The sequence below is a fragment of the Crinia signifera genome, chromosome 7 (assembly GCF_055691185.1).
Source record: "Crinia signifera chromosome 7, ASM5569118v1, whole genome shotgun sequence".
NCBI classification, from domain to species: Eukaryota; Metazoa; Chordata; class Amphibia; order Anura; family Myobatrachidae; genus Crinia; species Crinia signifera.
This window is the reverse complement of record NC_139223.1, coordinates 192,564,862-192,591,436: the sequence shown is the minus strand read 5'-3', so window position 1 is coordinate 192,591,436 and position 26,575 is coordinate 192,564,862. Positions and strand designations below refer to the sequence as shown.

The 26,575-nt window shown below is 44.7% G+C and overlaps 2 protein-coding genes across 2 annotated transcripts in view; both read right to left on the bottom strand.

Moving 5' to 3' along the window:
* The window catches only part of LOC146021000 (intelectin-1-like), a 268,175-nt gene extending 243,077 nt beyond the window's left edge, over nucleotides 1-25,098 (bottom strand). The window contains exon 1 of the mRNA XM_083154757.1: nucleotides 25,090-25,098. Coding sequence (XP_083010883.1) covers nucleotides 25,090-25,092 — 3 coding nt within the window. The 5' untranslated portion in view covers nucleotides 25,093-25,098. The remainder of the gene's footprint in view (nucleotides 1-25,089) is intronic.
* On the bottom strand, nucleotides 136-25,125 carry LOC146021003 (intelectin-1-like). Its single transcript, XM_083154765.1, has 8 exons — nucleotides 25,090-25,125; nucleotides 24,946-25,012; nucleotides 15,955-16,098; nucleotides 10,290-10,537; nucleotides 9,852-10,010; nucleotides 6,669-6,789; nucleotides 3,999-4,105; nucleotides 136-378 (listed from the first exon to the last, which is right to left on the bottom strand). Exons 1-8 carry the CDS (start codon nucleotides 25,090-25,092, stop codon nucleotides 226-228), a joined length of 1,002 nt encoding a protein of 333 aa, XP_083010891.1. The 5' UTR covers nucleotides 25,093-25,125; the 3' UTR covers nucleotides 136-225.
* Nucleotides 25,126-26,575: the final 1,450 nt, after the last annotated feature.

The window sequence follows — 26,575 nt, the reverse complement described above, 5'->3', positions numbered from 1 at the left end:
TTTGGCGGATGCTGGGAGAATGCTACCTGTTAGGGTAGTGGAGGCCCACGTGCAGACTCCGGACCAGAAGCACCAAGTTTCAAAAGTGATCAAATGGAGAGTGATAAGCAACGAGACAATCAGCTCCTAACTTCCATGTTTTATTGTAATTCTATAAAAAATATCATTTCCTTTCTGTTCACAAATGTTTCTGTATTTATCCAATATTAAAGTTAGTCAGCGGGATCAGCGGTAGAAGATCAGTACAGCAGCCTCAATCATTTCCTTGCTACTACTCCATGTAGTGTGCGTGCCAACTCCATCCCAGTCAAATGCTGTGAAGTCTCCGCACTGCCTGGGGTCCGCCTCAGGAATGTAGCCACCTCCACCAATGCAGTACTGTAACATAACACACAGATTCATATTTAGAAAGTTAAAGGTAGAAGAAAAAAAAAAAAAAAAAAAAAAAAAAAAAAAAAGCAGCATTAAGCAGGATCTAAGGGCACCCTGAGTGCTCCTCCTCCGCTATTCCATTCAGTAAATACCTGTGAGCAGGGTATGTGTGGTAGCATCTGGGTAGAAAATTTGGTGACTAGGGACGGGATGCTCTAAACCAGAAATCCGGTAAAAAAACCATTAACGGGGTTTTTACTGCATTTCTGTATTCTCTCACCCTCCTCAGCAGTGTCAGCGCTGCGGAATGAATCACCAGCAGAAGCTGGCGATTCCCTGCAGAAGCCTATGGGCTTCTTACCGCAGCGCTGTGTTGTGAGGGATCCGTCCCAGATCCCTCCCAGCATGCCCCCCGCCATCCCCTGTCGCTCTGCACATGCGCAGATGGACTCCCAGGTCTCAGACCCAGAAGTCCAGTGCCGGAGCCGCATTGCAAGGGACCGCAAGACCTGTACTTTGCGTTAATGATCGTATGTGTTACAGCATATGCGATCATTAACAATGCGAAGCCCGGCGGAGGGGGACGAGAAATGTTAAAGCATCCCGCCCCAGATCCTGTATGTGAGGGAAAGAAATCTGTTCTACAGAGGGGCATGTGAAGAAAAAACTGACAGGAAGTAGGGGCAAAAAAATGGTGGACATATAATGGCATGCTGGAGAAAATGTAATGTGTAGGGGTGCTGCATGTGAGGTGGCATGCAAGAGAAAAGCTAGCAGGCAAAACAAGGCAAGCTAGAGAAAAGCTGGTGGGCAGCAGGCATGTGAGGTAAAAGCTGGTGGGCAGGTGGCATGTGAGGGAAAAGCTGGTGGGCAGGTGGCATGTGAGGTAAAAGCTGGTGGGCAGGTGGCATGTGAGGTAAAAGCTGGTGGGCAGGTGGCATGTGAGGTAAAAGCTGGTGGGCAGGTGGCATGTGAGAGAAAAGCTGGTGGGCAGGTGGCATGTGAGGGAAAAGCTGGTGGGCAGGTGGCATGTGAGGGAAAAGCTGGTGGGCAGGTGGCATGTGAGGGAAAAGCTGGTGGGCAGGTGACATGTGAGGGAAAAGCTGGTGGGCAGGTGGCATGTGAGAGAAAAGCTGGTGGGCAGGTGGCATGTGAGGGAAAAGCTGGTGGGCAGGTGACATGTGAGAGAAAAGCTGGTGGGCAGGTGGCATGTGAGGGTAAAGCTGGTGGGCAGGTGACATGTGAGAGAAAAGCTGGTGGGCAGGTGACATGTGAGGGAAAAGCTGGTGGGCAGGTGACATGTGAGAGAAAATGCAGCCAGTATTTACCCTGCACAGAAACAAAATAACACCCAAATCTAACTCTGTACATGTTACATCTACCCCACCTGCAGTGCACATGGTTTTGTCCATTAGAGAGAGAATTTGCATTTGCGAGTGCACCAGAATCAAGCCCTGAATGTAGAGATGATGTCCACCAACTGGACATCATCACAAGCAACGTTATTAGTAAGGGGTGTCAAGAGAGATGAGGTTGTGTAGTTAAGGGCCACACTGCACTGCTTTGCCCGAGGGCCCCTAATGCTAATTACACATACCTCATACTGGGTGACCCAAAATCATATAAAGGCATCCACTCTCAACTGGCAGGGAAGCCTGGCTACATGCCCACAACACTCCACCTGCCACTAGGAATGCTCATTGATTGCACAAAAATTAGGCCAGATGTATCAAGCTTCGAAAGTGATAAAATGGAGAGTGATAAACAGTTAGCTAATAAGCTTCTACCTGCCATGTCACAGACTGTGTTTAAAAATTGTCAGACAGGAGCTGATTGGTTGGTTGTTTATCACTCTCCATTTTATCACTTTTGAAGCTTGATACATCTGGCCTTGGGCGGGATGTATTAAAATACATCGCCGCCCTTCGCGCCCCCCCGCCGCGATGCCGCCGCATATGTACTAACATATGCGGCTGGCATCGCGATGCGGTGACGAGGCCCCCCGCAATACCTGTACTGTGGTCTGCGGGGGGTCTCCGTCACCTCCCAGCCGGCTTCTGCTGCTTTCACGCCGGGGACAGCTAAGCAAGCTGTCCCCGGCGCTTCCTCCTCCCCCTGCAGCCGGAAGGACGTCCGGCTGCGTTGCTAGGGGGAGGAAGGGCTTACCTTCCGGGGTCCTGGAGGACCTGCAAGAAGGTAAGCCCAAGGGAGGGGGGAAAGGGGGGGGGGGGTCGGCGAGGCGGCGGGGTTGCGGCGAAAAGAAGCCCATAGGCTTCTATAGGGTATCGCCACCCAAAGGTGGCGATATCGCTGCGAACGGGTTTTAGTACATAGGAAAATGCGGTAAAACGGGGGTTTTACCGCATTTTCCCTTTAGTACATCTCGCCCCTAAAGAGAGATCTGGCTCCACACCGGCATCCTCCATGATACACCTCAGAACTGGGCCCTTACGGTTCTATATGCCCCTTTAAGACCGCACATATTAACCGGTATATTGCCGTTTTTTTACCGTTTCAAAACAGTTATATGTGCAGTCTGAAAGATCCAGAGCGAATTTACCGTTTTAGAATAACTGGTATTTTAAAACTGTAAAAAAAGCAAGGTCCTACCCGTTTCAGACCCGTTTTTTTTTGTGGTCTAAAACGGTACCCAGGCAGCAGTGAGCACGATTGGTCCCCAGCGCCGTGCATATTTAATGAGCCGGACGCTCATTTCATGTGAACATGTGTAATGAGCGTCCGGTTCATTAAATATGCACGGCGCTGGCTCAGAGGGGACCAGCTAATGCTCAGTGTACCCTGCCTCAGGTACCGGTGGTTGGGTACCTGTGATGTGTGCCCAGAGAAGCAGCGAGGTATGCAGTGTGTGACATTGCACAGCCCTCCTTACAGCAGCCCATACGCCTCCCTCCTGCCCGCCCCGGAAACTGCATTCTCGTTGCACACGATGTTCACAGGCTGCGCTTCCCAGCTGGAAAACATGAGGAGAGGCTGCCGCGGTTCGTGTGGTTAGTGCTGGGGGACAGACAGCGGAGGAAACATGTGCTGCTGACACCGGGGATGGGAATAGGAGGACGGACGATATTACTGTGCTGCTTCCCCGATTCTACCTGGATCGGAGAGAGACCTTCGGGACTACGGGTGTCTGCTGACCCGCAGAGCTGACACTCAGACCACCGGGAGCCATTCTAGTAGCAGGGGAGCCAGAATATATATATATATATATATATATATATATATATATATATATATATATATATATATATATATATATATATATATATATACACATATACACCCAGGTGTGACATGTATTATATAACGCTGCCTGACTTCTGTAGTAACCTTTATTTACTAACCACTTCCATGTGCCAATGCCAGCTGATGCTGCCTTCACACCGCAAACCTGCTTTAGACCAGGTATTTAGATGCGGTGTGAAAGGGGTTACACTTGCTCTGACCCGTTTTAAAAAAAACTTTTAAATACCTGGTCTAAGCTGGTTTTGCGGTGTGAAAGCAGCATAATGTTATATTCACTCATAGGTCTATGTAATGTAAATCCTAACTTACAGTATTCACATGGTTAACTGGGAAAGTATCACAGGTGGTGAATGGCAGCAACTTACATGTTCCGAGTTACAACCATTGGTCACTTTCACTCCGGCACATAACGCCAGCGCTGCTTTCTCAGCGTTAAACACACGGAATTGGATAAAACCAGCAGTGATTTCATCTGCAAAACAGGGTTTAAGGTTTGATTATACAGTGTGAGAAATGCAGCTCACTTTTATACAATACCATTGTAACATACATAACAGCCACAACACACGGGAGGTTTACTGACAGTTCCAAATAGTAATAAAATATATATATTAGCTTTTATACAGTATGCCTGTAATGAAAACTCCTTCGGCAAATGCAGGACCACAATAACAATAGTATAGAATACAATTTGATCATACATCTCATCTTTCAGAGGTTCCAAGTCAGGAGTTTCCGTGCCATCAGTGTGTCCACAAAGCGGGTGGGGCCTTGTGTGGAGGGGCGGAGCATCAGGCGGAGGGGAATGGCCTCATCATTTTTTAATATATATATATATATATAATCCTTATATGCCGGCACTCCAAGACAGCTTGATCCGGTGCACTCTCCAAGCATAAGATACAGTTCCACAAAAGAAAAAGGCACATGGACACCAGTCATCAGTTTCAAATAGATATATTGGGCATAGCTATATATATATATGAAGCAGGAGAATCGGCACTCAAACAAATATTAAGCAGATGCCCCGGGTGCCATCACTGATATAAAACAGGTAGGTAATGATGAGCGTCACTCCAGAGGACTTTGATGTATAAATACTTTTTATCTCAGAAGATCAATTAGGATACATGTACAGCAAGTCGACGTTTCAATACATAAATGTATTTTTATCAAGACCACATGCTCCTACGGACTGAACAACCACTGGTGTGGTACAACAAGAATATATGCATTTACTTACCGGACTGCGGCTGAGTGCAGACGTCGCTCCGTCTCCTGCAGGAGATCGGGCGCACTCTGCTGACGTGATCACTCCCTAGTTGCCAGGCAACCTGTGGGGTAGTGACGCGTCCTCAGCCGCACGGACCCGTCACACATGCCGGGCTCATGGAAACAATCAACTGAATAAAAGACAGCATGAGCAAATATAGGACTAAGAAAAAAATGCAATGTAAATGCCACAATATAATGACAGATACAACGCTGTAACACAATACAATGCGCTGCACCACAATGAATAGCAGGTAAATGGGAGTGATCACAAAAGGATGCGAGTGATCACAAAAAGATACCCCAGTTCAAACGATCATTAAGTCCCAGCGGTTTCACAGTCTGAAGTTTGTGAATCCATTTAGATTCCATTTGCAACAGTGTGTGATCTCTGTCTCCGCCCCTTGTGTTTGTGGGGACATGATCAATAATAATGAATTTGAGGTCCATCACGTTATGACTGGCCTCAACACAGTGGCGGGCCACCGGTTGGTCAGATCCCTTGGATATAAATGCCTTGTTTATGGCTGAGCGATGAAGAGCCATACGCTCACGAACTGTGCGGATGGTTTTGCCAACATAAAACAATGGACAGGGGCAGAAAAGTAAATAAACAACGTGAGTGGACAGACAGGATAGCACATGTCGAATGGGGAACGTGATATCCTTGTGAGTGTGAAAGACCTGCAGACCACAAAATTCTTCCACTTCAGGCATCTGTAGCATCCAGGTGCTTTTTGCAAAAAATTGCTGGGTTGGACAATGCCAAAGCCTGTGATGTCAGTTTTCATGACCTGGTCTTTAATGTTACGCCCTCGGGTATAACAGTGCATGGGTTTGATGGAATGAAAACATGGTAGCGTTCTATCCGATTTAACTATGGGCCACAGTGCAGAGGTGGCTCTTTGGACTACCGGGCTTGAAGTGGTGTACTGCTGTTTCCATGGTAACACCTTGCTGTTAACTGCTGTATGGGTGGTTAATAGTTGGGATCTAGGTATGGCCAAAACTTCAGCTTGCTGTTGTTTAAGTTGACGCATGTCGTATCCCATTTCAGCAAACCGCTGTACTGCTGCATCAGTACTGGCGATTGCTGCATCAAGACTGTTGGATATTCTGGCCACTCGCATAAGTTGCGACTTTGGTAGGCCACGTATCAGGGGCTTGGAATGGTGGCTGGAGGCCAACAATAGTGTCTCCCGGTCGGTAGGTTTGTTATAAACCTCTGTAACGATGATTGAGTTTCTAATGGTGACCAGGACGTCAAGGAAATTTATGCTCTCAGACTGTATGTTGATAGTATATTTAATAGGTGACATGCTGGCATTGATGGACGCAATGTATTTTTCCAGGTGGTCCACCGGACCTGTCCATACCATGAACAGGTCGTCAATGAATCTAACGAATAATTTAAGATGTCTGCTAAATTCATCTCGGGTGAAAAACTTTTCTTGTTCTTCGCCAAACATGTATATGTTGGCGAAGCTTGGTGCCACGGGGCTACCCATGGCACACCCGCTGGTATGCTGGTAGAAGCACCCGTCAAATAGAAAATAAACGACTTGCTGTACATGTATTCTAATTGATTTTCTGAGATAAAAAGTATTTATACATCAAAGTCCTCTGGAGTGACGCTCATCATACATACATATATATATATATATATATATATATATATATATATATATATATATATATATATATATATATATATATATATTTTTTTTTTTCAAACAGGATACATTCCATAGACAAACACTTACCTCTTCCCCGTGGTGAGTAGTAATTAGCTGTCTTCTCTGCATCTCCAAAATCATACACAACAGGTGGTGCGGGTCCATTGTTTGTAGGGCAGCTGCCAGTATTGTATATTAGTGGGTATTTCTGAAAGCAGGTAATGAAGGTAGCGTTATACTCTGGAATGTGTACAGCATTGTTCTAATCACCAGGTGCTTTCTTATCATTTCTTATAACTTGTTGGGGATGCACATAATTCATCAGTGCCGGATTATTCACGGGGCAACAGGGGCCCCCACACATCCGGTGCCCCCACACCAGCACTGCTGCGGCAGTGTCGGGTGGGTGGCAGGCAGAGGGGTCAGGCAGCGCGGGGCGGGCAGGGGGTCCCTGCGGCAGATGGGAACTAGTAGCGCTACTAGTTCCCATCAGCTGCAGGGACCCCGTTGCTGACTGCCCATCCGCCGCAGGGACCCCGCTGCCTCCCCAGCGCGGCATGGACCCTGCTGCACGGATCCCCGCTACCTGGACCCCACGTAATCCGGCCCTGTAATTCATATTATAAGGTCATTTGAATCCCCATCGCCTCGTGTGTACTGGGCTTTACTCTTACTATACTTAGTAATACTATTATTAATATTGAAAAGTGATATCCACCTCATCCCCAGTGCTAATAATCTTCCTAACCTAGAGCATAACTGGGTGAGAGAAAGGTCTTCACGCTCCTCGTGCTTTCGTATGGGGATCGATGTTTTGCTACTGCACATGTGCATAAGCATTTATGTCAATGTGCTGGCTCCCTTTGTGAATTTTGTATAGTCTCTGGACAGTTTGCACAGAGCAGTGCGGGAAAGGGGCGTGGTGGGGCCGGCGTGGGTTATGTCAATGGGAACGATCAGCATTTCTTGGTCGTCGCCATGAAACTGCTGGGCGTTCCAATGGTGATTAGTCAGTGTAGCGGGTGTTGGGCGGGCAGCAGATGCCATCGGATGTCAGCTGCCTGCCTTGTTCATGTACCAGGGTGCCGCAAATCTGAGTCACCAGAGAGTGTCTTAGATTTGCAAGTGCTTTAGAAATCATTTGATGGTCGGTGGCCTTCAAATGATTTCTGCCCCGCACGCAAGCTGCGAATGGATGGGATTGGTATGTAATCCCGGCGGTCGGAATCCCGACAAGGGTGGGATGTGGATCGCCCCCCCTTGCGGGCTCGCTACGCTCGGCACACTAATTTATTCTCCATCTATGGGTGTCGTGAACACCCACAGAGGGACAAAGTGCCAGGATTTAGGCGGTCGGGATTCCAGTGTCGGGATTTTGACCGCCGGGATTGTGACTGCATCCTGAATGGATGGGGATATTCAACTTGTGGGGGTAGGGCGGACGTTCACGCGGGCTGCGTTTAGTTGGCTTGCAAAGGTGCGAAATTTGCAGCTTTGAGAGTCAACCATAATGACCTCCATACTTTCTAATATGTTATCCCTCAAAGGTCAAAAAATTTGAAAGCCAAATGCAGTAAATTGTTCATAATGTGATGTCATCACTATGGGCCTTATTCTGATTGGTGCGGTCCGTTCCGACTTCTTTTGGAGGGCGCTTTTTAGCTATCTGCGCATGCGTAGCCAACGCAATACGCATGTGCAACGCAGCATCTGCGCACTCGTTCTCACCAATCTCGTCTACAAATGTGCACCGAACTCCCTTGGATAATATTGGCGTAACATGGGCATCATATGGGCGTACACAAGGATACGGTTTCAAAGTGGGCAAAACTGGGCGTACACGAACAGTGGTAGGTGTGCATTCGGACCGGACACCGAGTGCAAGCAAACTAACACAGCAGAAATCTGCGGAGTCCATAAGCAAGTTTCAGTTCTCGGAGAGCACTGGTTCATGCGCTAGGCATTCGGATCGCCCAATTAGTACGCCCGCACCTGAAGCACTCTCAGCTGACCACAATACAATCCATTCCTCTACTCATTAGAGATTACACTCTTTTCACAGGTTCAATTGGAAGCATTGATTCCCGATTGACTCTTGAGGGGTCCGGGATAAAATTCTTTACACCTGAGGCAAATATAGCTAAATAAAATTACATCACTGAGCCTAGATATAATCAATATATTTTTCAGATGCAAATATATGGAAAAGGCTCCTGTGATCTTATCTAAAATACCATTGTCTCTGCAAGGGTATTAGTGACCTGTCTATTAACTAGTTTAAGATATAGGTTTTAAACTGTTTAATACTATGACCACTAATTGTGAATAAATTCATTATTATTAATTAACAGATATCATAGTACTACTGGTGCGCTCTCTTATTGGGCCAGATTCTCTAAGCTTCAAAAGTGATAAATTGGAGAGTGATAACCAACCAATCAGCTCCTACTGTACCTCACATTTTTCAAACACAGTCTGTGACATGGCAGGCAGTAGCTGATTGGCTGGCTGTTTATCACTCTACATTTTATCACTTTTGAAGCTTAGAGAATCTGGCCCATTATCTTTTTGGTAATTTGCATTCTGATTGTTTCTGTGGGGTTCACAGAAGTCCCCAATTGAGAGCTGCAATTGTTAATTGGAGGGACATATATTGAGGTGTGTATTGTGTATTTTACCGTTTTATTCTATAGCGGCTGGATTTAAAGTGCGCCCGATTTTTTGGCCACTTCTTTGCATACCCCTGTGTGTCTGGAAACAAATACATCACACAGGTGCCCAAGACATACCTGTGGTTTTGCCATCAAGTGCTCAAATTTTATCTGTAGCGTTAAACTTATTTCCATATACAGTACTATGGCTAGATTTTCTAGATGATAGGGTCCCCAAAAGTGGAAAGTAAACTTGTCTAGGACGGGTCCCCTAGAGATCCCCCATCTTACAGTACCCAGAAAGTAGAACATGGTAGTGTTGGATGTCCTAAGGCAGGTCTGGCCAACCTGTGGCTCTCCAGCTGTTGTGGAACTACAAGTTCTAGCATGCTTTGCTATTGTTTTACTATAAGGGAATGCTAAAACTGTAGCAAGGCATGATGGGATTTGTAGTTTTACCACATCTGGATGCCACAGGTTGGCCTGGCCTGTCATAAAGAAATCACATTTTTTTTTAAAGAAAGGAGATGCTGTATACTGTCTGTATCTACATCTGTCGCTATAGTGTTATATTGCTTAGTCTTTTAAAATAAATATATACTTCTGATTCATACTTTACCTTGTACAGATTAAAGAGGTTTCCACCTTCATCAGGCAAAAAGCCATTATCTGTCCGATATCGGAGAATGGCGGAATTCCTCCATTTGGATAGTGGTGTCTTGTTTGGAACATGCCATATCCCCACATCATTAGCCGATATATCGTAATAACCAGGGTTCTGACCATATAGGAGAAATAAAATTAGTAAGTAGCTGTAGGCTGGACAGCACTCTGTAGGCTTACAATAAATTGACAATGAATCAAATTTCATTGTATAACGTTTCAGGCTACAATACCCTTTATCAAGAAAAGCAAAAAGAGAAATAATATTGATACGCAACGTGTGTCAGAGAAACATTTATACCTACAGATAACAGGGTAACAACCTCACCTAGCGTAATAGACGCTGAATGGGATATAACATAGCAGGAATCCTGACCTGAATGGTCCTTCTTACCTTGTAGTCATCACTGGTGGCCCCATCAGGTGACCCAAATGTGTTATAGTTTGCCCAGTTGCCGTCTCCTTCCAGGTTATTTATGTTGTTCCCCTGTTGGCTGGACCAGCGATCTCCAGTAGTGCACTTCCCAAGTAAAAAGTTTTCATGGACGCTGGCCACCAAAGTCCAACCTCCTCCACCGGTGGTCATGTCACAGAAGGTTTCATAAGAAATCCCATCATCAGTGGTAAGAGTGTAGATTCCATCTGTATTAAAAGCACAAAAATATTCAAGCACAAAAATATTCAAATAAAGTGAATTGTGTGTGCGGATAGAGACTTTTTTCTTTACAATATATCTATATACTGCCAGAACTTTATAAACTACAGTATATATACCTATGCAACAAAATAACAGCTCTTTGGTAGAGATGAGCTTGGAGAGAGATCAAGCACCAATCAATCAGCTCCTAATGGACATTTTTTAAACACAGCCTGAAAAGAATCAATCAGCATGACATAAGTTGATTGGTTAGTACCAAGGTTGTAGCTACCATAGGTGCAGGGAGAGCAGCTGCTATGGGGCCCAGAGGTGAGAGGGGCCATCTTCGCTGTCACATATACATGTGTTCAGTACAAAGGAATAGCTACCATAGGTGCAGCTGCTTTATAGTCCCAGAGCTGCAGCTTTTATGGGACCCTGGGGTAGATTTATTAAGCTTGGTGAAGTGATAAACTGTCTGGTTTTTATCACCGGCCAATCAGCTCTTACCTGCCATTTCTCAAACCAAGCCTGTAGCTTTACAGGTAGCAGCTGATTGGACGGTGATAAAAAACAGACAGTTTATCACTTCACCGAGCTTAATAAATCTACCCCACCAGAGCTAAGACGGGCCACCTTCCATGTCATAGATGCATGTGTCAAATACATAAACCATCATTGGGTGATACTTAAGGGTGCTTACAAACTTTTGCATTGGGTCCTACAGTATATCTAGATATATCCGTTCTCATTAGAATTTAGTATGAAATTATCTGGAGGGCATTAAAATGTGACATAATATGATCTAGGGCACTGTAATGCGACACAAAATGATGTGGAAGCACTAAAGTGTGGAATAATATTGATTAAGGCTCTGTCTTGTGGCATAATAGGAACTGGGGATAATGTATGTCATAGTGGGCCAAGTGATAACAAGTGATAAAGGAACAGCCAATAGGCTCCGTCATTTTTCAAACTGTCTGTAGCATGACAGAAGGTGATTGGCTGGTACTTTATCAACCTCTACTTTATCACTTGCTAAGGCTTAATACATTTGTCCTAATGTGAATTGGGGTACTGTGTTGCATAATGTGCACTGGCAGCCCTACAGTGTAACATAGTATGAATCATACCTTGCTATGGTTCTTAAAATAAACTAGGGCAGAGCTATGGGGCATAACATTAACTAAGGCACTACTGCGGTCTAGAAAATTAACTAGGGCACTATTATGGGGAATAACAATAATAACTGCTGTGGAAAGGGGTCTCTTTAGAAGCATTGGGAAAGAGGCTGTGTGTGTGTGTGTGTGTGTGTGTGTGTGTGTGTGTGTGTGCGCGTTTCCTTTTGGTGTGGACAAATTGAGTTTGTTTATTCAGTTTATGTGTACTGGTGGTGTTCGTTCGTACAGAGTTGCATTACAGATTTGGATTAACAGTAAACTGCTAGTCAGGCACTATTTTTTATATAGAAAATAGTCTACTACAACCATAATGTTGTATCTTGGCATACCTTTCTTTATTTCTTTTTTAAATAAATAATTTTATTGTGTTTTACAGTGGAAAACATAACATACAGAGCAGAAAATACATTGTCAGGAACATATATTCAGGTATTTCAAAAAATACGTGAGGAGAAAAATTATTGATGAAAATCGAACGGAGAAGCATCATTAAGAGACATTTCAAACTATGTATTATGTGAACAACACAGTTCCGTTGTCAGCAGTTTGTTACATTCAAAGTCTAATAAATGTCAGTTTAACTGTTCTATGTTCCAGTGTCTCTTTTTAGACTCTGTTTCCTAGTTATTATGAATAAGCAAGGTAGCTGACCCAACGTCAACATTCCGAATAGAAAAATATAGATCTAGACACTTCTCCGTGGACTATGTGTTCAGATATGGTAGCATTCAGACAAAGCATTATAACACTTGTAATCATAAAACAAGAAAAAGGGGGAGTGGGGTTGGGTAGAGGGGGGAGACAAAAGAAAGAACCATTTACTTCAATACATTTTATATATCTCCTTCTGTGTACCGTGTCAATACAAATGCAATTTTGACCTGAAACCGTCAATTACATCATGCGTAGGTAACAAGACTCCACACATTAGACGGTATATAAAACTTTTTATAAAAGCGAGGAGCGCCTTTCTCTAGGTCTGCCCTCAAGGCATGTCGTTCGTAAAATAGTGTACTCAAGATGGCTTTCCTTAACTCCATGATGGAAGGGGAACTTCTGTGTATCCAGTGTGTAAGGAAGGATTAGCTTTTTGGCAATTAAGATATTGGTCAAGACTGGTAAAGTCTGTGGTTTCTTAGGACCAAGATCCCACACTTGAAAATCTAAAAATAGGCATGCAGCCGGGTGCTTCTGGAGTTTCAGGGCGTAAGTACTATTTATAAAATTAATCAACTTATCCCAAAAGAATCTGATTTTCTTGCACTCCCAGTTATGGTAGTAGGAGGCATTGGATTTTTGGCATTTGTAACAAGATCCAGTGTCACTGAGGACAAAATGTGCCCTCTGCACTGGCGCTATGTATGCCCTATTTAGGAATTTTATGTGAGTCTCCTGTAAAGCAGCCGACTGCAAGTATCTCATGGTAAATGGGAATTTTTTTTTTAATAGACCAGCCGGCGCAGGGAGATCAGGGATATCCGCAAACCACCTGGTATGGAGTTTCTGATGTTGAGATTCTTTCCCTGCTGCAATAAGATCCGAGTACAAATATCTAATCCTATATCCCAAAACACATTCAGGTCTCAACAAGGTTTCTATGGGGTCTGTCTCCCGTAACCTTCTCCATGGGGGGGTAATTAGTGTCCCGACTGGAGATGCATATAAAATTGGCGACTGGGCACATCGAATTTCTCTACCAGTGCGGAGAATGGGAGTATAGTTCCTCCTGGGTCGAATATTTTGCGTATATTAGAGATACCATTATCTCTCCAGCCAAGGAACTCTGCGTTCTCAAGACCCGGGACAAACTGGGGGTTTCCCCACAGAGTGGTGAATGAGGAGGAGGAAAACCTTCTGCGCAAAGTCTTATTAATTTGTTTCCAAGACCTGTAAGTAAATAGAATATAAATTCCCTGATCAGTTTAGGTATCAGTTTAAGTGGGGAATGTAGGAGGGCAGCTTGGGAGTACGGGTGGAATAGCTGTTTTTCAAGGGAGGGGAGGTACTGTATATTCTGATCTGATTGTAAACGAGTCTATGATATATCTAAAGTGCGCTGCTTGAGAGAATGCTTGTATGTCAGGCATGCCAAATCCCCCATCAGTCTTATTGAGTTTTAGTCAGTTGTATGGTATACGGGCCTTTTTCCCCACCCAGGTAAATTTAAGAAATAGTGACCTAAATCTTTGTAAATCTATATTGTGGAGCTGCAGTGGCAACATCTGCAAGAGGTAGGATAATTTAGGGAAGGCTATAGCCTTAATCACTGCCACTCTGCCCACCAAAGACAAAGGCAAGTCCATCCATCCAGTCAACAGCTTATCAATCGATGTATAGGAAGGGGGAATATTTGCATTGTAGAGGTCATTTAGTTTTTTAGGAATCAAGACTCCCAGATATTTAAGCGTGTGTGAACAGACAGTAAACTGCGAAGTGAAAGAGGATGAATTGAAATATATAGAGGAGGCAGACAGGGGCAGTAGGCAGGATTTATCATAGTTTACCCGAAAACCTGAAAAATGTGAGAAGTGCAGCAAAATCTGTTGTATGGCAGGGATCGAGACGTGAGGATTAGATATAAATAAAAGTATATCGTCTGCAAATAAGCTTAATTTGACCTCGGAGGTGTTCACTCGTATTCCAGTAAAGACCTGCGAGGCTCTCAAGGTTATCACCAGGGGCTCTACTGCTAGAGCGAACAGCAGAGGTGACAAAGGGCACCCCTGTCTAGTTCCTCTGAACAGTGATTTTGGGCTGGACAAATAATTATTCATCAGGATTTGGGATGATGATCCTGAATATAGTAGTTTAATGGTACGGATGAAGTCCACCGGGAGCCCAAACCTCTCAATAGTGTAAAATAGGTGATCCCATGTGACCAGATCAAAAGCCTTCTCGGCATCTAGTGAAAGTAGTGCTTAAGGCCCAGGACTCCCAGTAGACTCCACCCATTGCATAACCGTCAAGGCCTTACATACATTAAGGACGGAATGGCGTCCCAAACGAAGCCTGTTTGGTCAGAGTGAACCAGGGAGGGAAGTTTAAATTTAAGTCTGCCAGGATTTTAGTGAAGATCTTGTAATCTGTATTTAAAAAGGGAGATAAGTCGGTAGGAGGAGAGGGTCTCTAGCAGGTTTGTGGATAATTTTAAGAATGGCCACGGGTGGCGTGGGGGTGCATGTAACATTGTAAGCACCCATTAGGGTGCTTATAGAAGTTATAATCGCATCCCATCGCATTGTATGCCATATACAGTGACATACAATTTTAAAATTCTATAACATTGGTGAACATCGCGCAATATCGCATCGCATGCCAAATGGTCTGCGATGCGATGGGCGCCGTGATACTAGACAAGTACCAAAATCGGGTCTGATCGCATCGCATGCGATGCGACCCGATATGATAGACCCGATGCCATAAGATAAAAGTCGGTGGCGCCGTGCTAGGAAACAAGTACCCAAAAATGTTATTGTACAGTAGGTGTTTCTGCACAGAAACATATAAAATACAATTACAGATTTGGATACACACAAAAAAAAAGTGTATTAGAATGTGATGGGCGCTCTTTAGTTGCTGAATGTGGTGGAACAGAGACAATGAATCGCTCATTTGCTGTCGGATGATCTGCATCTAGCATAGGGTTGGTGCAAGTTTCAATGGTGCAACTGATGGTAAAGACACACAAAGCAAGATTGTAGCACCTGTAGACACTGAAGGTGGGTGTCTCAGTCGTTGCACAAATGTTCCCTCCTTTAGCACCAGCATAAGCATAACTATATAGATGGGCCCGACTAAAGGATCCAGGTGCCCTAGGCTAATACACATGTAGCTCCCCTTGTAATGCTGCCAAACACACGTGTATGGGCGCTCAGGGACTCGCCAGTCATACTGCCCATGTGTAGGTAATGAAGGTTATACAACTGGCATGTAGGATCTAATGCTTGTGGCGTGTGAAGGAGACTTTGGCTTTAGGCTGCCCAGCTGGCGCTGTAGCACAAAGTACATAAAGTAATGGTTCCATCAGTCACCTTAAGAACTTTAACCCATCACACCCCCCGCAGTCCTGGCGCCCTATTTATTGGTTATTAAGGCCCTGTTTGCAGATACATTTGAAGCAAAAGATTCAAGGAAGGCTGTGACTGCATCCAAGTCACTCTGGTACCTATGAGGAGGAAGTATCCCACCCCCTTCATCATACCCCGGTTTTCCCTCTCAATCTGCCCCTGCACATTACTCACCTTTGGCACCACAGTGAGCCTGCTTGATTTCTTTGCAGCTCCGATACTTATTAATGTTTGATTTGCTGAAACAATCAGAATCCTCATTCCAGCAGGCCAGTAGATTGAGGATGCTCAGCTTCTTCTCATAAAGGGCGGGGTTATCTAATAATATATGATAAATGTTAGATGTTACAGAAAGTTGGGGGAGCAAGGCTCCGGCCTTCATGACTGGTTGTAAAAGACTGAAATCACATATAATGGACCAGGATGTACTTCTAAAGGGATTCCCAACAGTATGTGGATGTATGGCCCTTCACATGAATCATTCTTTTTTATTAAGATTAAATATTTCCTAAAACCCCTAAAAACTGAACATTTCCTACAACAGTCTGTACTACTCCCTTCAGAGAATAGATATTTTGTGGGTACCATTTAATGAAGCGGCCAGTTGAGGACCTGTGAAGCATCTATTTCTCAAACAAAAGACTCTAATGTACTTGTATTATTGCTCAGTTGTTCACCGGGGCCTCCCACTTCTTTCTGCTCTGATTAGAGCCTGTTTGTGCTGTTCACTGAAGGGAGTAGTACACACTGTTGTAGCAAATGTTTAGTTTCTTGGCAATTTCTCGCATGGAATAGCCTTCATTTCTAAGAACAAGAATAGCCTTTTGAATTTCACATGAGAGTTCTCCTTTTCTGGACATTTTGAGAGTATAATCCAACCCACAAATGTGATACTCCACTAGTTTAAAGGAATAACAAGCAAACCCATTTTCAGCTATGCTAACATAATTGCACAAGGGTTTTCTTATCATCCATTGGTCTTCTAAGTGCTAACACAATTAGCAAACACAATGAACCATTAGAACACTGGAGTGATGGTTTCTAGAAATGTGCCTCTATACACCTATATAGATATTCCTTTAAAAGTCAGACATTTGCAGCTAGTAGTCATTTATCACATTAACATTGTATAGAGTGTCTTTCTATTTAATTCAATGTTAACTTCATTGAAAAAAAAAAAGTGTTTTTCTTTAAAAAACAAGTGACCTCAAACTTTTGAACGGTAGTGTAAGCCAGTGGTGTCAAACTCATGGCCCTCCAGCTGTTGTGGAACTACACATCCCATGCTGGCAGACATGGGGCACCTGGCTGTGTGGGTGCTGGGTGTCCTCCGGGGTGGGGGGGTTGCACGCCTCCTACTCTTCCCAACTCAACATCCCCAAACTCCTGCCGCTTTTCACCCGGGGGACCCGGATCAACTTTATGTTGGAGGTGACAGAGGGGTGCTACAAGTGGTGAGTGACCCTCTTCCTATCCCCCCCATGGGTGCAAATTAACCCACCTCCAACACCCACGTGTGTGGTCCTCTAATTGCTGCTTCATTCATTCATTTATTTTGTCCACCTAATTTGACAGCATGGTTCCATAGATGTGTCAGCATGCACCGTGACTAGTATTGTGCCACAGACTGATGGGTGAAGGAGGGATGAAGGCTGCCACCATAGGGAGCCGGGTACAGGAGGACAGATCTGTGAAACCTGTGCAGGTATGTGGGGAGAGATGGGTACAGAGATGGGGAGCCCAGGACCTAAAAAACTAGAGGCCTGTGAGGAAGCCTGAAACTCTGAGGAGAACCAGGTCCCTGCACAGCACTGACGGATTATAGTCTGTTACTGACCCCCCTCCCCATCCCATCCACAGTGTCCCAGTGTCTCCCCTAACCAACCAGCCCACTACACCCATTTCACCACCCCTGCAACTAGAAACCACCAACTTGCCTGTCACAGTAATACCCCCCTCCCATCCTGCCTAGAGTCCCCTATTCCCTCAGTGTCCTCCATTCTAGCCTAGCGTTCCCCACCATCTCACCGACTGCCCTAGCCCAGTATCCCCTTCTTCCCTCGCACAATTCCTCTTACTGCCACACTGGGCTTCTCCATCCTACACTGCATCTACCCACTATTGAGTGTGTGTGTGTGTGTGTGTGTGTGTGTGTGTGTGTGTGTGTGTGTGTGTAGGAGGGGGGTGAAGGGTGCAGCAGGCTGAATTGTATTAAGAAACCTTGCACCTTATGTGTAATGGGCATTACAGCATGTGGCGTTATGTGTAATGGGTATTACAACGTTCGCCCCGTTAAAATGTTCAATGTGCATTATGGTGTGTGGTATAAGGTTAGGCTGCGCCCCCTTTTAGCTGTGCAAGAGCCCCTCTTACTACAAATTGGGGGGGTGCAAAACATGCCTTTGCTCCGGGCGCCGTGGCACCTAGCTACACCACTGCTTTCACAGCACACATGCCGGCCGTGCTCCCTTCTGGTTGCCCTCTCCCTGAGAGGACAGGCTAAATGTAGGCAACCCTGAAGTAAAGAGAAAGTGGTATAGGGACATATTCATTATTATGTGAGCCAGCCCCCAGAAATAAAGAATCCTTTAGAAAACCTTCAGAATATGTATTTGCCCTGATGTATCATTCCTGATTGCTGGGACAGTGACTGACGGGAGCTCATCCCGGTCATCAGCGAGAAGTAGACTGATCGCATTATGATCATATTACTGTACTTCCTGTGTTGAGTTTTAGGAATCATATATCTCTTATCCCAATAATAGTTATTGAGATATTATAACATACACACACATATTTGACATCTGCAATTATATTCTAATAGACTTTACAATACAATATGCAGAGTACTTTTCACAAGAGTTCAAGTCTGATATTTACAGGCAAGACAGACAAGACAGAAAGACAGACAGACAGACATGGAAGGAAAAGCAGGTGATGGACGTGCAGCGCTGATTCCTTAGCACCACTCCAGCAATGGACTAGCTCAAACAGGGTACACCTGGGGCTAGTGCACTATATCCACAATATAAATAGCAGCCACCTCTCTGAACTCTCGGGACTCACAAGAGGGGGAAGAATCTGTCAAAAAGAAGGACAAGAGGGGCGCTCCATAGTGCATAAATGACAATTTAATAACAACATATAAAAACACGGTCCAGGAAAAGCAACACTGTACTCGTACCGAACCATGCAGCGCTGTGGGCTGGGTACCACAAGATATTCAAATTTTGAATGCCAGGCAAAGCTCCTACCACCAAACGCCGGGGCACCGCTGGAAACCACGAACCACCACTGGGGATCACCGTCAACAGGTGTCAGTGTATCGGGAACCACACGGGAACAGCTACGGAGGAGGGAGCCGGGCAGCAGTTGGAGCAGACGTCACAGGCCCCGCCCTAACGCGTTTCGTAGTACAACTTCGTCAGAGGGCGTGGCCTGTGACTGACGGCTCGCTGGTTAAGTAGCAGTGACCAACCAATCAGTGCGTTTATGGTTTTTAACCTGTATCAGCTGTGTGAGAGCTTTGCTAAGTAAATCACCTGGACACAGCCCAATATAGCAATAAAATGTGAACTAATGAAGGAAAAAATATCCACAAACGTTCACCACATTAAAAGTATATATAAATATTGAACATGGGAATTAAAATTATTTGTATATATTATCTTTAGTAAAACAAGGTACACGCTGTAGAGTGGATGGTCACCGTAGGCACATACAATAAATTTACAAAGGGATCAATTATAATTGCAATTACAATCCATTTTGAACATTTTCATAAAACATATCAATTGATAACCGCTAATTACAGTGGAAAAATTGATACATAATGTGCAGTATGCAGAGACAAAAGAAAAAATATATGTATACATATTATCAAAACCTGGGAGGATTAATATATTGTGGATTTGACATATAGTCAAAATACACTAAGATAAACAGAGAAACAGTTTCAATACAGGAGAAAAAGTAATTATTATTAAACAGGAGGAAGAATTGAGTCTGTTATTATAACAGATCATTCTAAGCCGCTTCATAGGACATATTACTTGATAGTCACTAAATGTAATGAAAGAATTCATACACACTATCCAATCTCCATAGGGCGGGGCCTGTGACGTCTGCTCCAACTGCTGCCCGGCTCCCTCCTCCGTAGCTGTTCCCGTGTGGTTCCCGATACACTGACACCTGTTGACGGTGATCCCCAGTGGTGGTTTGTGGTTTCCAGCGGTGCCCCGGCGTTTGGTGGTAGGAGCTTTGCCTGGCATTCAAAATTTGAATATCTTGTGGTACCCAGCCCACAGCGCTGCATGGTTCGGTACGAGTACAGTGTTGCTTTTCCTGGACCGTGTTTTTATATGTTGTTATTAAATTGTCATTTATGCACTATGGAGCGCCCCTCTTGTCCTTCTTTTTGACAATATATATATATATATATATATATATATATATATATATATATATATATATACACACACACACACACACACACACACACACACACACACACACGCCTCCTTGCTTATATTACATAAAACAACATTACACAATTGACAGACTCAGACTGCTACGACACTGACATAAATTATACCGGCCGCCTCTCACTCCAGCCCATTCCTTGGTTCATCTCGCTTCTGATGTCTTCTCACTGCCTCACATCTCTCTGGATAGGGTGAGTGTCTGTGTGCGCGTGTGAGTGTGTCAGTCTATCTACCTCTTTCCCAGTGGTGCAAGTAGAATTTTTTTCTTGGTGGTACTTATAGCCTCCACCAAAAATGGGCATGGTCATGTGTCATCAGGGGGCATGGTCACACAAAGCTAGAGGAGTGACTAAATGACAATAGTGGCGTGGCATCAGGACACAGGGAATGAGAAACAGGGAATGACTGGGGTTGGGTTGGCTCTTGCTTGGGGGAGAGCCAGGCAGCTTGTGCTTACAATAGTGGAGCCTGCTCTTCATGCTGTCGGCGCTGCTGATGCCTGTCAGTGTGACAGGCTAAATCAGCAGTAGCCAGTAGCTGCATACAGCACCAATCATAACGCTGGGTGGGCGGGCTGCGGATGCATTATATTTATACTTAAAATGAAGATAGAAACGACAGTGGATCAGGGGTAAGTGGTACTGCGTACCTGCAACATATTTTTTACAGGTACTCCGTACCCCCTTACTTGCAACACTGCTCTTTCCTTATATCACAAATTAGTCCCTTTGAAGTAACCCAGTTTAAACGGTTGTATCCTGTCCCGCAGTATAACTGGACAATAGCTAGTTTGCATTTGCCAAACATATACAGTCTGTGCTAACTAGTATATGCTTAAATACCCTTTTGTCTTATTGTTCTGTTCAGGGCCGGCGCTACACACTCAGCAGAGGATGCAAAGCAGGTAGGTGCTGTGCAGGAGAGGCGCTGTCCCTGCTGTGCATCCTCTGCTGTCCTCTGTGCCTGCCGGCTGCTGCTGCGCCTGTCACACTTCATCACAGGCAGCAGCGCCGGAGGCACAGAGATCCCTCCTGGCTCATTATCAGCTGGTCATCGGCAGGGTCCGAAAGGGGGCGGAGCTACACTGGCGGAGGGGGCATGGCTACACGGGGCAGAAGGGGCGGAGCTACAAGGGAGCAAGGCTGACTGAAGACACCAGGAAACAGGAGAGGATGAGCTGCCAGTGCCACCATTGTAAAGTGTGAGTGTACTAATGTCGGTAACTGATGCGGGCACTTATGTAGGCAGCACTACTAATGTCAGCAACTGGTGTGGGCACATGTGTAGGCAGCACTACTAATGTCGGCAACTGGTGTGGGCACATGTGTAGGCAGCGCTACTAATGTCGGCAACTGGTGTGGGCACGTATATAGGCAGCGCTGCTAATGTCAGCAACTGGTGTGGGCACATGTGTATGCAGCACTACTAATTTCAGCAACTGGTGTGGGCACGTTTGTAGGCAGCACTACTAATGTCGGCAACTGGTGTTGGCACGTGTATAGGCAGCACTACTAATGTCGGCAACTGGTGTGGGCACGTGTATAGGCAGCACTACTAATGTTGGCAACTGGTGTGGGCACGTGTATAGGCAGCACTACTAATGTCGGCAACTGGTGTGGGCACGTGTAGAGGCAGCGGTACTAATGTCGGCAACTGGTGTGGGCATATGGTTACACAGTGCTACTACTGTCGGCAACTGGTGTGGGCACTACGTATAAGCAGAGGTACTACTTTCAGGCAACTGGTGTGGGTATGTGTATAAGCAGAGGTACTACTGTCAGCATCTGGAGTGGGTATATGGTTACGCAGCGCTACTACTGTCGGCAACTGATGTGGGCACTACTTGTAAGCAGAGCAACTACTTTTCGCAACTGGTGTGGGTGTTATGAATAAGCAACGCTACAAATGTGGGCATATGCAGGAGTACTCGGGGCATTATGTGTAGCATAATGTGTGTCAATGTCATATGGGCATTATAGTGCATGGCATATTATGTAAGGGGAATTACAGTGTGTGGCATAATGTGTAATGGGCATTATGGTGTTCTGCATACTGTGCAAGGGGCATCATGATGTGTGGCATTACGAATAATGTGCATTACTGTGTGTGGTTACTATAATGTGTTATGGGCTTTGAGGTGTGAAGCATAATGTATTATGGGGATTATGGTGTTATTGGTACTTTTATGTGACCACGCCAATTCCCCATGAAGCCACGCTTCTACAATTTTGCGCGCGCTGTCCCTATTTTTTCACACATGGCACCAAAATGGCTAGTTACGGCACCTGAATAAGATTGTGCTACTGTGTAGTGTAATTTGGAGTGGGAGCATTATTGTGTGGCCACACCCCTCCCTTTGTAAAGTTTGGGTGGGCGCAAATTTATAGTTTGCAGGAGGGCGCCGAACCCCCTAGCACCAGCCCTGGTTCTGTTATTTGCATCCTGGGGTGGTAAGTACATTACTTTGTTTATACTTGGTTAATAAGGATGTATGGAACTGGGGGAATCAACATATCTCTATCTGCTAATTAGCATGCCTTAGATATTTTGTCTCCTAAATTAATTAAATTGCATTTGATATGATACAAAGTGGTCATTCATATTATTTAGTAAAACACAAGCTATACTACAATGTCTAAACATTAAACTCTGATATCCTAATTATTAAGCTATTCCTACTTTTATATACACATACATAATATATACTATGGTTAAAATCACATTACATTAAAGAGGGTATAAAACAATATCTATATTTCTATGCAAGCCACTTGCCTATATGGTAACACCTGCTGTGCCGAAATCACAGGCGAGGTCAGATCCCTCACCCAAAATATCATGTGAAGGTAGCCCATATGACATTAGATGTGGCTGTTGCTGGAAAAGTAGGGACTGCATTGTTACATTTTGGGGATACTTAGGGGTAAATTTGCACAGATGTGAGTCACTCAAGATGGGATGTTGCTATGGGCAAACATCTATGGGATACAATCTATTATCTTCAATAGATCCTCCCATCTTCAATAGAACTCCAATTTTAGTAAATTTACCCCGTATTTATTTACAGTTTCTTATATAGCGCACACAGATTCCGCAGCGCTTTACAGAGTATAGTTATTAGCAAAAACACATAACGAATTACAGCACAAGACAGTTTAGGACAAGTACATGGTTAATATGGATAGTTGCATCAGGGGACAGGACACTGAAGCAATCATCAGGGTGGCAGAGGTTTATATATTCTAAGAAAGGCACATGAGGAGAGAGGGCCCTGCCCGTGAGAGCTTACATTCTAAAAAGGGAGGGTTAGACAGACCCTGCTCATCTGCCCGCAGCCACACATGCGGGAGATGAGCAGGAGCTTTCTGAGCGACTGCTCTGTATTGTACAGCCCGTCCGTTCTGAATCTTGGACAGATTCAGAACGGCGGGTGCGCGCATGTAAATCGCTGTGTGGGCTATATACACAGCGATTTAAATGCATCTTCAGGCATTTTCTGAGCGATTTGTTAGAATCGCTCAGAAAATGCCTGAATATCGTGCTGTATGTGGGGGCCATTAGTCCTTGATATTTAAGTCTGAAAAAGAGCTGGGTCATCCAAGAGTAGACAGCAGAGATACAGTTGGAGATATGAGTGAGGATAGAGGGAGAGAGATCAGGAGAGGAGAGGTAGATTTCAGTGTTATCAGCATAGATGTGATAGTGGAAGTCGAGTGAGCAAATAAGCTCACCCATAGAGGACGTATAGAGAGAGAAGAAGAAGAAGAAGAGGGCCAAGAATAAAATTTTGGGGGACACCTAAAATCAATGGAAGAGCAGGGGAGGTGAAGACATTAGAGGTACAGCTGGGCATTTTCAAAACTGACAGTGCAAATACAATTATTAACAGTGATAGTACAAGTTGTTTGCAGATGTAAAAATGATGATATTATGGTTGAGTAGCCAGATTAAGCAGCCAGAGGTAGTATGTCGTGAGAAGAAATTGAACTCACTCAAAGCAGTCTTTGGTTTTCTCAGTTGTTGCTTCTGTTTCACTTCAGTGTAACGCCAGTATAACGCCACAGTTATATTTTGATTATGCCGCACTTTAAAAATGATGCACTCAAAACTATTATGCACACAGCTAAACCATGCACACAGCCTATGTAATGATCTTTAAATGCATCTGCACTCATTAATTGGACTCACCCCACCCAATCCCAACTACAATGAATGGTAATAAAAGGGGCTTACATAAACATCCATGTATTCCAAGATAGCATGTGTCATTAAGAGTTATAAGATATTCCTCCCTTCACATAGGCAACTGAGATTTGCTTTTTAACTTGCAAAATTAAGTGTGTCAAAAACACATTTCTGATATCTAAAGCAGTGTGCAGAATGATCAATTACCAAAGCATTTAAATACATCCAGCACCTGAGGTGTAATCATCTGCAGCCCAGCCAGACCAAGTATGTAGAATGCTGGTTACCTATGACAATATCATATCAATCTAGGACAGAGGGTAGAATCATCTGAAGCCCAGCCAGACCAAGTATGTAGAACCCCTTAATATTTGCTGGTACCAAGATGAGCACGTTACAATTTAGGGATCAATACAATGTAGAAACATCTTCATATCTGACAGACAGAATAACAGATTATGCGCTATATATGTAAATATTAATAGAATTGACTCACCACATGAGTCCGGAGCAGTGACTAGGCCGGCCAGCATGGCCACCAGCAGAATGTACACGGACACCTCCTATAGCAGAACATTTATTAATACATGTATAATACAGATATAAGTGCTCCATCACTCAGCAGTAAGTAGACTCTTACCATTCCCTTACTCGCTGTCCTGTGGAATGATGCTGTGGAATCACATTCCCTTTTATGCTGTAGCGTAGAACCGCCCACATTCCTCTTCCAAATGTCCAAATCTCTTTCTGGTTGGTAAATAATGGGCATATATCAGTTAGTACATTATCCATTCATCTCATGGGGAAATCCTGTTCGCTAATCCGGTGTTGCTTTTGAGCAAGTAGGCAAAGCACTCTCTTTATATTGTCATTTTTATTGTAATAAATGGCGCAAGTAACGATATGTGAAACTATTAACACTTAGGGACCCAGAAATTAGGCAGATTGATCAGTTTCTTGGTTTTAGTGAAGGGGTTAATTCCCTCCGGGAGTTGAGTTAATACTTAACCTTTAATAATGAAAAAAAAAAAGAAAAGGTTTAACACACATAAACACATATATATTTCTTGACACACAGACAGATAGATATATACATACGGGAAGCGGTCATCTATTAGAATGAACTTAGGTCTACAGTCATTAGGTCGACCCCACTAGGTCGACTGGCAGGAAGGTCGACCTGACTTAAGGTCGACATGGGCCAAGGTCGACATGACTTAAGGTTGAATTTGCATAAAGGTCGACATGAGGAAGGTCGACTGGTCATAAGGTCGACATGGGTTTTTCACTGTTTTTTGAGCCGACATGTGCCGACAGGCGGTATTTCATGCCCTACCATCCACTAGGGCGTGGAGGAGGTTATTAAAGCTGTGGCGAGAGAAGCGAGCCACCGTGCCCGAAGCATTGCGAGCGAAGCGAGCTATGCGAGGGGCCGATTCTCATTGCCAACTGTGTCCATGTCGACTGTGTCGACATTCGGGTAAAAAAACGGTACTTGTGAATTATCCGGGCTGCCGATTTTGTCCTTAAGTTTAGTTAACTTAAGGACACCCGACCGACGCGATGCCCGCTATTTAGCCCCAAATCGGGGGCATCGCGTCGGTCGTGGCCGTTATAAGGGGCCGCGACGTGATGCCCGCGATTTCCCATAGACAGTAATGTTAAAAGACGTGATGGACCCGATTTCCCATAGACAACAATGTTAAAATAAAATGACTGTGAAATTGGCCAATATGGCCATTTCACATTGGATATGTTTTTAAAAAAAATGTTTCATGGCCCCCCACCACCGTTAACGCCACCCCGCTATTGACGCCAACCCGAAGCGTGGCGAGCGCAGCGAGCCCGCAAGGGGCGGCGGTACGCGTCCTCCGACCTTTTCATACCCCCTACTATCCACGTCGGCGTGGAGTTGAGAATAGAATAGTGTGGCGAGCGCAGCAAGCCCGAAGCGTGGCGAGCGGACGCGAATACCTTCACAGGTATCCGCGTGCCCTTGCGGGCTTCACAGGTGTCCGCGTGCGCTCGCCACGCTTCGGGCTCGGTGGCTCGCTGCGCTCGCCACACTATTCTATTCTCAACTCCACGCCGACGTGGATAGTGGGGGTATGAAAAGGTCGGAGGAC

Coding starts and splice junctions, on each gene's coding strand:
- LOC146021003 (XM_083154765.1), bottom strand. Junction 10,538..15,954: donor GGCTCACTGTGGTGCCAAAG/GTGAGTAATGTG, acceptor CTTTTAATACAG/ATGGAATCTACACTCTTACC. Junction 4,106..6,668: donor CTACTCACCACGGGGAAGAG/GTAAGTGTTTGT, acceptor CCTGTTTTGCAG/ATGAAATCACTGCTGGTTTT.